This window comes from Prorops nasuta, unplaced genomic scaffold (genome assembly GCF_024137725.1).
Source record: "Prorops nasuta isolate Cenicafe-Biocafe unplaced genomic scaffold, Cenicafe_Pnas_1.2 PNAS00010, whole genome shotgun sequence".
In the NCBI taxonomy this organism is placed as follows: Eukaryota; Metazoa; Arthropoda; class Insecta; order Hymenoptera; family Bethylidae; genus Prorops; species Prorops nasuta.
This window is the reverse complement of record NW_027116807.1, coordinates 6,702,051-6,716,274: the sequence shown is the minus strand read 5'-3', so window position 1 is coordinate 6,716,274 and position 14,224 is coordinate 6,702,051. Positions and strand designations below refer to the sequence as shown.

General features: G+C 36.8%; 3 protein-coding genes across 3 annotated transcripts; 2 read left to right on the top strand and 1 right to left on the bottom strand.

The window, feature by feature from the left end:
* Positions 1-6,325: 6,325 nt before the first annotated feature.
* On the top strand, positions 6,326-7,463 carry LOC136776985 (ubiquinol-cytochrome c reductase complex assembly factor 2). The gene is made up of 3 exons (XM_066732957.1): positions 6,326-6,732; positions 6,890-7,194; positions 7,327-7,463. Exons 1-2 carry the CDS (start codon positions 6,662-6,664, stop codon positions 7,185-7,187), a joined length of 369 nt encoding a protein of 122 aa, XP_066589054.1. The 5' UTR covers positions 6,326-6,661; the 3' UTR covers positions 7,188-7,194; positions 7,327-7,463.
* On the top strand, positions 7,184-8,632 carry LOC136776984 (probable methyltransferase-like protein 15 homolog). Its single transcript, XM_066732956.1, has 2 exons — positions 7,184-8,324; positions 8,493-8,632. The coding sequence occupies exons 1-2, from the start codon at positions 7,184-7,186 to the stop codon at positions 8,495-8,497; spliced, it is 1,146 nt and encodes a 381-aa protein (XP_066589053.1). The 3' UTR covers positions 8,498-8,632.
* pug (pug C-1-tetrahydrofolate synthase, cytoplasmic) lies at positions 8,370-14,114 on the bottom strand. The gene is made up of 12 exons (XM_066732955.1): positions 13,484-14,114; positions 12,545-12,880; positions 12,124-12,216; positions 11,851-11,992; positions 11,662-11,773; positions 10,585-11,150; positions 10,173-10,476; positions 9,836-10,053; positions 9,288-9,751; positions 8,927-9,179; positions 8,658-8,843; positions 8,370-8,578 (listed from the first exon to the last, which is right to left on the bottom strand). Exons 1-12 carry the CDS (start codon positions 13,531-13,533, stop codon positions 8,489-8,491), a joined length of 2,814 nt encoding a protein of 937 aa, XP_066589052.1. The 5' UTR covers positions 13,534-14,114; the 3' UTR covers positions 8,370-8,488.
* Positions 14,115-14,224: the final 110 nt, after the last annotated feature.

The following is a 14,224-nucleotide window of genomic DNA, read 5'->3' as shown; positions in this document are numbered from 1 at the left end:
GTATGCAACATATGCGAGGCATACATAGACGATCCTAGGGATGAATGTCCCCACTGCGTCAAATTCATCCTGGAAAGCCGTACTAGGCGACTCAAAGCAGAAGAAGATGCTCAGGCCCACACCTCAGGAAATCAGCTTTAATTCCCTAAGTAGAGTAAAGCCCTTGTGGCTAACAATGGGCTCCCTGACCCCATTAGCATAAAAGAATTCGTCCAATTCTTTTATTTTTCCCAGGGGGGGAGGTGTAACATCCTTTTCCCTTGGGAGCACATATTATAGCAATAACGCTCCTCATAAGATAGTGGAGAGGGGGACAACTTCATGCGCGTTAACCCAACGCGCACCCCCACTCCGATGGTCAGAGAGTCCAGCCCTAGGTTAAGAACGTAGCGACTAATTTTCAATTCATTCATTCATTTTACTTCTTTTAACGAGGTCATACTTTTATTTTAATCGATTGTTACTTTTCCTTTTGTACTACTTGTATATCGTAGCATAATTATCATTTCGTAACTAATTGTAATCAATTTTCGTATTTTCAATAATTATATTATTTTAATATCTTCCAAGTACAATCAGTGTGTATTATTCTCTCCGCATTTCCACTTCCCATCGATCACGAAGAGGCGCATCCAGACGAAAAGGTAAAAATCTCAGCATCATTCCGCACCACGAACGAATCGAATCGCGACCGGTCCCGGGCAAACTAGTCCAACGTATAGTGCCCGAAACGGATTATTCACGAACGAGCCGATCTTACATATTGAAATCCGTCCACGCGAACCGGGACGTTACAACCTTCCTAAACATAAAGGGCATACACAAACTAAATAATAATTAATTTGCTTGTATATAATCATTAAAAATCTATTAACTTGCTCCTTAAAGGTTTCCGCAGATTATTGATCATTTTTTTTCTTTTGCATTAACCCATATAGCTCCAAATGACTTAAAGATATCTTTTCAGCGTCTTTTAGTCAATTGGATGACTAAAAGATGTCTATAAGACAACTTTTATTCAAGTGTGCTGTATGGGAAGGTACTTGTGTCTTTCTTTAGAGAATAATGATAAAACAGATATACTAAAAAAAAGAAAAACCTGCATGAAATGCCATTGGATTTAAAATAATATAAACATTCATTTAATACAAGTAATTTCGGTACCTCAAATCCCTGTTGAGCTCTTGAACAGGATTATAGAAAACATTTCTATTTCTCACCAAGATCTCAGCCTCCCCCTCTCTGATATTTTCTACATTGTCAGAAGGTGACATTGTGATTAATGTAAACTTTGTTTCTAGAAAAACAGAAACAACTGTTAACATTTAAATTCAGATGCGAGTAGAACCTACAGAAGGGAACACAAATAAAGAGGTATGTCTTATTAATTTAATTTTATTTAAAGTAATAAAATTTCAAATATTTAAGAAAAACTTAAATATTTGAAAATTTATGGAATTAATTAATTTATATATATATATTTTTTGCAGAAATGGCTAATGAAAATGATAATTTTCAAAGTATACAGAGTTCAATAAGAGCTTTAATGGAACGGGATCAACAATATCCCATAAAGCACCTAGTAGCTTAAAGACATCTTTTTGGTGTCTTTTAGTCAATTGGATGACTAAAAGATATCTATAAGACCACTTTTAGTCAAGTGTGCTGTATGGGATAGGAGCATATTCGGGGAACAAAAAATGTTAATAGGCGAAATAGCTGCTCAAAATTTTATTGAAGGAAAGATTAGTAAAGCAGAATTTCAGCTTTTAATTGGGCAGTTATATCTCACAACTAGTGAGTGCAAAACTCTGGAACACAAAATGTCCAATTTAAAGATGCAACAAACATGCTTAGACAGGTAAGAGTCTTTCATATTTTGGCTGCGTTCGTTTATTAACTGCGAGTACTAAAACTCTACAATGTATGTCACGTAAAATATAGGTGTTCAGTACTGGCAGTACATAAACGAACGCAGCTTAAGTAGTACAGTACAGCAGTAGTAATAAGATTTAGGTAGGTCTTTTCACATTCACACAACTACATGATTTTATTATAATTTTCATTAACTATTTGATTTATATTTCTAATATTTTATGTCCAAAATGACCTGCAAGCCCTTCATTCTCAAGGATTTGCTTAGAAATTCATCCCTTTTTCTACCATTTTCTTAACTGATGCTTTTCATCACTGTGGTTTTTAATACTAAAATTGTAAGGTTGATCGAGCTTCGCGAAGCGAAGCGAAGCAAAGCGAAGATCGATCAAAATTATGTGAAAGTCTCGAAACGAGATGATTACCTGAATACTCCTGAGAACTGGCACAGTGGCACTGGCACCAACTGGCACTATGTGCGTTCTATCCAGTGGCGGTGTGGTGAGGATACCAAATTCCCACGAGTTAACATCTCTGACTGTAAGTACAAATCGGACCAATTGACAACGTGCTTTTAGTGCTATAAGCGTGAATCGGACCGCAGGGCGCAGCCTTAGAGTGTCCTCAAAAAAGTTTAATCGTCCATGAAAAAATTAATATCGCGTTCAACGCAAAATTGGTTTATATACATGATAAAATTAATTTGCATCAATATAATTTTATCATATCGCAATTAAATTTAACACAGCACGAGATAAATTTGATTCGTGTATACGTACATACCGGTAGAATAGTGTAAGGCTGGGGTCACACTATGCGTTTTAACCGGACCGGTAAAAACGATTGCGTTTTCACCGGAAAGCATTCATAAGTCACATTGCCCCTGTTAGGCAGCTTGCGGCGAGTGCGGCACGACCGGATCAGTGTGGCCCTTCTCGTTCAAAACTATGTGCTTCCGCATTACATCCGTTTTTACCGGTCCGTTTAAAATGCATAGTGTGGCCCCAGCCAAGTGCTACGATTGAGGAAACCTCGCGGACCTAACAGCAACTTTCTTTAAGTGCGAGCTGCGCGCGCAGCAGATGGCGGAGAGCGGAGAAAAATTCGTCCACGATCTAGCTTCACTCATCGTTGCTGCAAAAGCATAATAACTATCGATCAACAGTACATATATAGAATTTATGTTGAAAAATATAAAGCAAACTACTGCTTTAAAAAGAAATTACTCTATTTTTTTGGTATAAAAGATTTAATCCGGTATGACTCCGGAAAAAAAATTTTAAAAATGTAAAAGGGTTGCAGAAATGGATGGAATAGACTACGCTTCCAAGTGGAACCGCAGATGGGTTATCAAAAAATTAATAGGAATAGAGTCCTAGCTCTGAGGAATTCGAGAGGCCGAACCCGTTGATCTGGTTCAGATCGCGCACTTAAGTACTGTGCGGGCGACATTTTACTAGCGAGAACGCTCCGCAAGACGGCGGCCATCTGGCGGCGCTGTGCCAAAGTGGAGAGTGAGGAAAGAAACTGCCAGGGGGGGGGCCATAATAAAGTGTAGGTAATTGTACAGTGGTTGAAATAAACTAATGATTTTACACTGTATTTCACTAAGCGTTTTTCTTTATTAATTCCCTAATCAGCCTTATACACACGTGTGGGATTAAGATAAGATCCCAAGATTACAGAAAAAGAGAACAAGAGGTCATTAGGACCTTATAATCCTTATATATATACATACATGGTGATACATGCGAGGTCAGTTAGTACACATACACAACGCGCCGCGACGCAAGATTAATGGCCAAAACACGTCCGAAAGCACTGAGAGCTTATTATACCTAAAACACTATACTTCGTTTCACGCTTACTATACATTTTGCGTGGTACACTATTGCTCAATAATCTTGCGTCAGGCGAGGGGCAGTGGGGATAAGAGAGGCAAGGGGTTATCTAGGGAATTCTAGTGGACACCGTCAAATTTTTGATCGGCTATCCCTTTGACGCAAAAGAGCTGTCAAAAGCTAAATTAACCTGTATTTTGAAGAAATACAGAAACATAAATATTTTTAAAAAACAAATAAGAAGAAAGAAAGAAAGGATTTTAATAAATATATAAAGAAAAAATATCAGATGAGTATTAGTTAATAGGAAATGTTAAAGTAATTATAAATTATTAAGAAAATATACTTTGTGGTTTTTTTATTTCTGTTACAGGTTAAATGCTGTTTCTGATGAGTTTAAATTACAGCAAAGAAATATATATAGACCAATGAATAAAAAAGGACTAATTTATGAAGCATTTCTGTGTGGACCAGTTATTTCAATAATTATGGTTTAATTATGTTATAATAGTGATTGTGAAAGCGTTTGGTGTATATACACAAAGAAATTCTATTATAAATTAATAATTATATATAATAATGTGTTGATTCCTATTACTATAAATTAAAGCTAGTTCAATTAAAATACTCGTTCTCTTTCTTCCTTATCCAAATTCTATACATACACAGTAATTAGATATTCTCATAGAATCTATCCTTTAAACTAATTAAATTGCAACTATTTGAAATGTGCAAGTCATAACTATTTGCTTCAATTATTTGTATTATTCAATGCGAGACAAATTGCATAGAGACTCTTCAAATTTCTTATTGATCTGTCACATTCTTTCACATCTTGTGTGACATTTATTTGCCTTGATTGTTCCTTCTTCTTCTAGTTTTCAACATATACCAATATTTCTCTAGATATTTTCAAATACGCTGAAGTATGCTTATTCTGCTGTCTAATTGATTCTATCAATGTGAGGATGATAGGTAAGCTATTGCTCTATTAAATTTGAAGAATCTAGACACTTCACTTAATTTATTGTACTTAAATATAATGTTTGGTACTTCGTCTACATGATATCTTTTCTTTACATTTGACAGGATATTGTCCTCCAATACATTCATGTATACTGCTGAGTTAATCTTGTTTTCAGCTTCAAATAATTTTCCAACTACATATTTGGATATCCATTCCTAATATACAATACTTATTTTGTTACTCCTATTTGTTGTTGAGAATTATCTGTCTTAAATCCTTAATTTATCTAGTCGCCATATATATATTCTATTATTTTCAGATGATTGATATATCTTACTACCAATTCTGTCAACATTATAATAGGAGTAACAAAATAAATATATTCTATATTCAAAATGTATATCCAAACACGTAGTTGAAAAACTATTCGAAGCTGAAAGCAAAATGAACTCATTAGTATACACATACCTTCTAAAGAACTTTATCTTCCCAAGTACTATGAAAACATATCTCACAAAAGAGATACCAAATTTAAATAACATCATTCAAATGCCTATTTTTCAAATTTAACTAGACAATGGTTTATCAATGATTTCAATATTTATAAAATTAATTAGAGATCAGCAGAATCATCAGATCTGCGTATAATAATTAATGATTGTAAAATTATTTTTATATGTTATAGACTAGAAGAAAATAGTGCAAAGGAGGCATATAAATGTCATAAAAGATAATATGTAGAAGGATGTGACATATTAATAAGAAATTTGCAGAGGCTCTATGCAATTTCTCTTACAATGAATAATAAATATCATTGAAGCAAATAGTTATGACTTGCACATTCCAAATAGTTACAATTTAATTAGTTTAAAGAATAGATTCTACGAGAATATGTAATTACTATGTATGTATAGAATTCAGATAAGGAGGAAAGAAAAAGAATATTTTAATTGAACTAGCTTTAATTTATAGTAATAAGAATCAACACATTATTATATATAATTATTAATTTATAATAAAATTTCTTTGTGTATATACACCAAACGCTTACACATTCACTATTAGAACATTACATCATAATTATTGAAATGACTGGTCCACACAGAAATGCTTCATAAATTAGTCCTTTTTTATTTATTGGTCTATATATATTTCTTTTCTGTAATTTAAGCTCATCAGAAACAGCATTTAACCTGTAACAGAAATAAAAAAACCACAAAGTATATTTTCTTAATAATTAACAATTACTTTAACATTTCCTATTAACTAATACTCATCTGATATTTGTTCTTTATATATTTATTAAAATCCTTTCTTTCTTTCTTCTTATTTGTTTTTTAAAAATATTTATGTTTCTGTATTTCTTCAAAATACAGGTTAATTTAGCTTTTGACAGCTCTTTTGCGTCAAAGGGATAGCCGATCAAAAATTTGACGGTGTCCACTAGAATTCCCTAGATAACCCCTTGCCTCTCTTATCCCCACTGCCCCTCGCCTGACGCAAGATTATTGAGCAATAGTGTATATATTCAATTCTCGCCAACAAACTATACAGCGTAGTATCTTCCAACATGGCGGACTTGGCAACGCTGGGTCAGTTATATGTACATATATACATTAGGTCTGTTCTCGTTGGCCTACATTTTTAACACTTTCTACACTTTCCGTATTTCTGTCTTTGTCCATTGTATAAGTTGACACCCTAAAAAGTGCAAAAAGTGTAAGCAACGAGAACAGACCTATTGTTTTTTCGTACAATGTGTGCATCTGCATGGTATAGTTGATGACATTAAATGGCCTATATATGTAAAATGTAAAATAGGTGCATGTACGTGTTGCCAACCCAAAATCTAAAGTTGAAGTTCGTTGTTTTGTCAGCACTGGTCGCCGCCATTTTGCTTGTTCGTACCGCCACAAAAGATCTCTTTCTATATAAATTTTTTTCATAGTCAAAATGTAAGGTTAGAATACTCGTTAGTATGGCTGGTAATTATAAGAATTTCTTGAAATTATTGGAATCATGGCCGTTAGATAAATCCAAAACTGGCAAGTAAGTTAATTTTTGTTATGATAATTGGTTAATATATTCCTAGCTTCTTTTATCAGAAGTTTCAATAAATTTCGTTACTTTTTTGATTAATTATGGGTTATGTATAGTTTTTATTCATAAAGATTATTTTTTTTATAAGGATAAATGCTTTCTTTAGGGATTTAGGTCAGCATATTCGTGATCAAGTGAAGATTGCTTTCTCAAAAGGAGAAATTAGTGGGCCTAACAACCAAGACCAATGCAATAGATATTTTATGAGTTTGAAAAGATTATCATCCAACATATATGGAGACACTTATGTACGTTTGTATACCAGTACTGCAAGTGGTCTATCAAAGGAACAATGTAATTTGGTTTTATCCCCAGAAATGTTAGAATATTTTGCTCAAGAAGATTTGGGTCTCATAAGAGGAACGATTGCTAGGATTAAGTCTATGATATTTACAAAAAAATGATTTACCAGTTGAGTCTTGAGCCATTCATTGGCATTGCAATTTGTAGAATGCACCAAAGAAGTAGAATTTATAGAATTCTAAATAATGCAATTATTATAAATTCATTTCCCAGCTGCTTCAACAGTATTAAATATTTTAGTTCAAGCTTGGTGCGAATGGAGAAGGATCCTCATTTGCCAGTTATGGTAAATGAGGTACTACAATATTTGAAGCCGATGTCAGGACAAACAATCGTAGATATGACATTTGGAGCTGGTGGCCATTCAAAGAAAATTTTGGAGTCTTGGTCTGATATAAAAATTATTGCCCTGGATAGGGATCCAATAGCATATAGCTATGCTGAAAAACTTTCAGAGGAATATCCTGGAAGATTGATACCATTATTGGGAAGGTTCTCTGAATTGCCAAAGCTACTCGAAGAAAATAATATCAGAAGACAAAGCATTGATGGATTTCTTTGCGATTTTGGATGTTCGTCGATGCAATTTGACACTGCCGAGAGGGGTTTTTCTTTGGCCAAAAATGGTCCATTGGACATGAGGATGGATGGCTTTAGATGCCCGAACGAGCCTTCTGCAGCAGATGTTTTAGAAAGAGCGTCCGAGGAAGAATTAGCACGTATCATAAAAGTGTATGGTGATGAGAAGCGTGCGAAAAAAATTGCTCGAGCTATTGTAGAGGCCAGATATAGTTTCAGGAAATTGAAAACAACTCATGAATTGGCGAAATTAATAGAAATGGAACTTGGGGAGATTAGAAGGGACCAGCTGGGTAGATTCTCACACTGCGCGACAAAGACATTTCAAGCGCTCAGAATTTTTGTTAACAACGAATTGAATGAGATTAATTACGGTATGCTGATTGCCAGGGAGTATTTAAAAGTTAATGGACGTTTAGTGGCGATTTCTTTTCACTCTCTGGAAGATACGATCGTTAAGAAGCATATTACAGGAAATATGGTCAACAATCTGTTTAAGGAACTGCCATTAAAGTACTCTAGTCACACGAAAACATACGATCTAGAAGAGCTCCAAGAAGCCACAGCGGTCCCTTGGAAAATGATGCATAAACACGTGATCACACCATCGGACGAAGAGGTCGCCAGAAATCCTAGAGCTCGTTCTGCCAAGCTTAGAGGTTTGATCAAAATCATGTAATTTGTTGAAATAAATTGTTGATCGCTGAAAAGCTATAGTTTTTTTATTGAATATTCAATAATCGATATAAAAATAAAAGGACACTCGTAATATTCTTGTAATTATGTACATAGTTATGCCATGATGATGTACCGATGTTTTATTTCAGAATAATCCTTCGATCTCATCCGTCTCGCTATTCCAATCCATATCATAAATACTAGGTCTTGTGGAAAGTCCGGGCATCAGCATGATCTAAGAAAAGAAAAGGGGCATTTTTTTATTCTCATCACTGGTTATCGAAAGACGAGTATTGATCATTCTATTTACTTACATCCCCTACCATCGGAACGATAAAACCAGCCCCGACAGATGTAAATATGTCTGTAATGTTTAATGTGAATCCGGTAGGAGCACCTTTGATCGATGCGTCACCGGTCAACGAGTTTGATGTTTTAGCCATGCACAAAGGTAATTTGTCGTATCCCAGCTGGTTGTATGTTTTGATTTTCTCTCGAACCTATAAAAATAGGGAAAAATTTGAGTAGAATAAAATCGAACGTAATGCAGAGCATTTGGATTAATAGCGAAGGAAGCTTATACCGTATCTGCAAGAACGACGTTTCCAGCTCCGTACATTTCTTTAGCAATAATATTAATCTTTTCTTCAATACTAGTGTTCAGACCATAGAGGAACTTGAAGTTGCTTGCTTTTTTGGTAGCCTCTACAACAGCATCAGCCAACTCTAATGCACCGGCACCACCTTCGGCCCAATGATTGCAAACAACTGCAGCTGATGCACCAGCTGCCAATGCTGCTTTCTTTACCAATTGTAACTCAGCCTGGGTGTCGGTTCTGCCGAGCAAAAGAATCGAGTTGATCGTTTTTGTGTGAACCACGTTACTATTCTCTCTTCAAAAAAGAGCTCGTTTGCAATGATTATTATGCAGATGGAAAACTTACGAGTGAGAATTAATGGCAACTATTACTGGAACTCCAAACTTGACACCATTGCTGATGTGTTTTTCAAGATTTGGCAAACCTTTCTCAACGAGATCCAAGTGTTCCTCTACGTATTCCTTTTTCAGAGCTGCTCCAGGCGTCACCGTTGGACCACCGCCATGCATTTTCAATGCCCGCACAGTGGCAACGAGAACAACCGCATTCGGTACGTGACCGGAAGTCTTGCATTTGATGTTGAAGAACTTTTCCATGCCGATGTCCGATCCGAATCCAGCCTCTGTCACAACGATACCATCTGGTCCCACCAGTTTCAATCCTATGGCATCGGCTACGATCGAGGAGCAGCCATGAGCAATATTGGCGAACGGTCCCGCGTGCACCAAGACCGGTGTACCTTCCAAAGATTGCATCAAAGTTGGCTCTATAGCGTCTCTCAGCAAAATCGCCATGGCACCGGTCATTCCCTATGTATACATGAAAAGTTAAACATTTGTTGCTCATCAATTGCCATTATTATTTGCTTTCTATAAAGAGAGAGAGATACTAACGAAATCTTCGGCAGTCAAGGGAGTTCCATCTTTGCTGAATCCAACGACAATATTACCCAATCTCTCCTTCAGATCGTCGACGTTCTTGGAGAGAGCAAGTATAGCCATTATTTCGGAACCAACGGATATACAGAAGGAAGTCTTACGTTCCTTGCCTTTCTCAGTTGGTCCCTGACCAATTGTTATTTGTCGTAAAAATCTGTCGTTTATATCAACACCTGCAACAAGAGATTTACAGGTTTCGTATTATAAGAGTGTAAGAACGATGAAAAAAGCTTTATTTAAGGGGGGGGGGGGGGATCGTCCCCCTCTAATCTTTTACAAAACTAGCTCTTACATCGCGTCCACGTGATATTTTGCGGATCGATGTTCAGCCTGGCGAACTTGGTTCTTTCCTCCTCGGTTAGGGAGTCGGGATCAGTCTTCGTGATGCCTAACTTCCGAAGTCTCCTCAATTGGATCTTGGAGAATTTTCTGACTCCCTTGATGGTGGGTACCAGTCTATCGTAGAGAGCCTTGTCGGACTGTGTAGTTTCATGGAAGTATCGAGCATCGATTTGGGCTGCTAAGAGATTATTGGCTGCTGTCACAGCGTGGATGTCTCCCGTCAAGTGAAGATTGAACTCCTCCATAGGTATGACCTTAATAGTTGATTCAAATTAAACAATTAATTTTCTCATAAAATTTTGCAGGTGTGCGAGCAGGCTTTGTCTTATCCTTGAATGGATGATGCGCGGATAAGGTATTACCTGAGAGTATCCACCACCAGCCGCTCCTCCTTTCACGCCAAAAGTCGGACCCTGGCTAGGCTGCCTCAAGGTAGCCACAGAATTTATTCCTCTGTGAGCAGTGAGAGCCTGGACCAAGCCCAGAGAAGTCGTACTCTTTCCTTCGCCAAAAGGTGTCGGCGTGATTCCAGCAACCACCACGAATTTTCCATTCTCCTGGTTCTTCAGCCTGTTGAGAACGCTCAATCCAACCTTAGCTTTCTTGCTGCCGTAAGGACTGAACTCGTTCGGGAACAATCCAATCTCCTCAGCCAAAGTGTTGATTGGTTTTGGTTCCTGACTCCTCGAGATGGCAATGTCGCTTGGAACTGGTTTTTCCGGATGAATCTTCAGTAAACCGATATTCCACTTGGGGCTTAGCAGTTTTTCAACCGCTCTCTGGGCAGAGATCACTGTATTCTTCATCAACATCGCCACTGTCATCGGCCCAACACCTCCGGGGACTGGCGTGATATAGGAGGCGTTCTTCGCAGCCTCCTCGTAGGCAACGTCTCCGACCAAACGCTGTCCACTCTTTTTGCTTTTATCTGAAATAACCTTCTTCTTTTATTTTTATCTTTGCCACCACCGCTCGACAATTATTTTCTATTTTATATTTCTTAGAAAAAATAATCTCTCTAATGTTCGACCGTTACGATCAGTCAATGGTGCACGGTCAAAGGTCTTACTGTTTGAAAAATGAGCTTTTCTTCAAGAATAATGATTTTTAGATTATATACGATAGGAATAGGAGTGCGGTAAAGCGTCAACTAGAAGACCGTGGCATAAACATATATTATTTTTATCAAATAGAGCTTAAGAAACAATTTTGACGCTTATTTCACAATCCGACGAGAAAAAATCGATAGCTGGGCCACATTGCGACGTAAACTGGACCAGAAATAATATAGATAAAGAGAATATATTGAGCAATTGTGAAGTAACTTCGATTATAGTAGACTGCTCTTCGGGTATTTGAGAGAAAGCATTGCTTTACAGAGTATAACAAAATAGCAAAAATACATCTTATCCTCTGCATAATTCAAAGGATATATTTACCGGGAATGGTATTTATTCCGCAGTCGATGACGACCGCTCCAGGTTTTATCCAGCTTCCCTTTACCATTTCTGCTTGGCCTATTCCAACGACCAGAATATCCGCTTCCGACACCTAAAAATTATTTAAAATTTTTCCTTCAGAAAAAATAAAATTCGCTACTTTCATTCATCTCTAATATCTATACGTACAACACCTGGAAGATTGTTGGTCTTGGAATGACAAACTGTAACGGTTGCATTGTGCCATTTCAATAATTCAGCAATTGGAGTTCCCACAATTTTGCTTCTTCCTAACACGACTGCTCTTGCACCAGACATGGGCACCCCACTCCTATTGGTTCATGGAAAAAGGCATAAGTATATATATGAATATTCAAAAAAAAAAAAAAAAAAAAAAAAAAAAAAAAAAAAAAATGCAAGGTCGTTAGTTTTGCTTTTGGCCAGAAGAACATACATACATACTTTTTGATTAACTCGATACATCCGTTTGGAGTACAAGGTAAAAATCCGCTAAGATCGCCTATCGCCACACGGCCCTCGTTGATCGTGTTCAATCTAAAAAAATAAGTCAAATTTTCCTTAGGATAATTTTAACGTGTTACTTAAACATTGCACATACGTAAGCCCATTCTGTATTTGTCGGTAAAATGTTTGCGTCGGATAATCAATTTGTGTCAAAGGCCGTTGATGAAATGTACGAGATTGCATGCACCGAAGCTTCGATAAGCTTATCACATTTTTGCTAGAAATCTTGGTGTCAATTAAAATTTGACGTCATTGACAGGGCATAAGACAGTTGCAAGAGATACGGCTAATCCACAGTATTGTATATACATATATATATATATGTATAATAAGCTACAAAAAAATAGTCTCTCCTCACCCATCGACATCTTTTTCCGGGATGACGGAATCCGTGATGAGATGAGAATTGATTTTGTTTACGCTGTCCAGTGGCATCTGTACAATAATTCCATGCGTGTTCGGGTCGTTGTTGAGTTTGTTCAATTTGTTGAGGAGTTCAATTTCGGTGGTGGTATTCGGTAGCTTCACGTGTGTCGCGACGATGCCAATTTCGCTCGCGGCTTTTATTTTCATTCGAATGTACACATTCGAATCTTCCCGGCCTCCTACCTGAACTATAGCCAAACCTGGCGCGTAATCCGGCAATTTGGACTTGATGGCGGCAACATCTTTGGCCAAAGAGTCTCGAATCTCTCTGAGTGTAGAAAAAAATATTACAAAATTTTTAAATATTCTCCTGGAATTATTGATCAATCCTAGTAACTGTAACTCGATTGAGAAAAGCCTCGTTCGAATTTTCGCACTTTCGAAACTTTACCGGTATGGTCACGTGATCTACACTCCCCACCGCTCTTCCATCTTTACCGACTACCTGAGGAACCGCTGTAGTATACACATGCACGACACGGGATCAGAAAAACGTGGTTCTATCACGTCCACAAAGTGCTTTTTTCTATGTACTGTGTACATACAATAGAGAAAATCAGTTATCTTCAAATCATAGCTATACAACATACGTAGCCACGTGAATTCGTATCGAAGTATTTGTAATATTATATTTATGAAAATGGTAAATCTTTGCTATTAGTAGTTCCACTCAAATTTTAATATATATATATATAATAGACTGTACCCTTCGAAGGCTTAAGAGGTTAGATTTCCGACTGGAATAAAGCGTTCGCAAAATTAACATGAAACGTACACAGCGTTACTCTTATTATTATCAGAGAGAAAAGTTTTCCATAAATGAAAAATGACGTTTTCTTTTCTATGTTACGTAATACTTTGTGCAACTTACTTAGCCAAATCTGTACCGGACAAAACAACACCTCGTACACTTGGCAGCATGGTTTTACTAAAATATCTGTCAAAATGAAATTCAACAGTAAGTGGCGTGAATCGCGGATACTGGGATCGATCAAAGAGTAGAATTATTGATAGCCTTGGCAAAGTTTAATCTGGAATAGGGTATAGCGAAAGTTTTAAAGTTACTAAGAGACGGATGGGGATCGAATGGATTCCCTTCGGTAAGTGACCGGTTTACAAGCGGTTCAACCAGTCACTAATACACGAGTGCTCTCTTTAACACGTATATAGTAATCTCTGCACCGTATCTCATCTTTTTCAATGCCTGAATATATAAATAGATTCGGGTAAAATCACCAAACGAAAATAAGTCTTTGCGTATTGCGATTCTTATTTATGATCGATTATTCGATGCGATCATTGTGGGCAGTTTATACCCGAGTTAGAAAACTTTTATTGAGTCTAGTTTGCTATGTATATTACGTGTCACGTGGAATATAGCATGCTCGACTCGCTCGATCAAAACTTCCAAAACCGGACTGCAGTGTGTGATAAAGGTTTGCAGATATAATCGATGTAACTCAATTGGACTCGAGATGTAATAAAAAATATTTGTTTAGGGTTGAATCGCGAGTGTTTTTAAATCTATGGAGATTTAGCGTTATACGAAAATATCGAAGAACGACATTCGACGAGGTCTTACTTAAAAACTTGCGCCGTTAACCTGGTCATG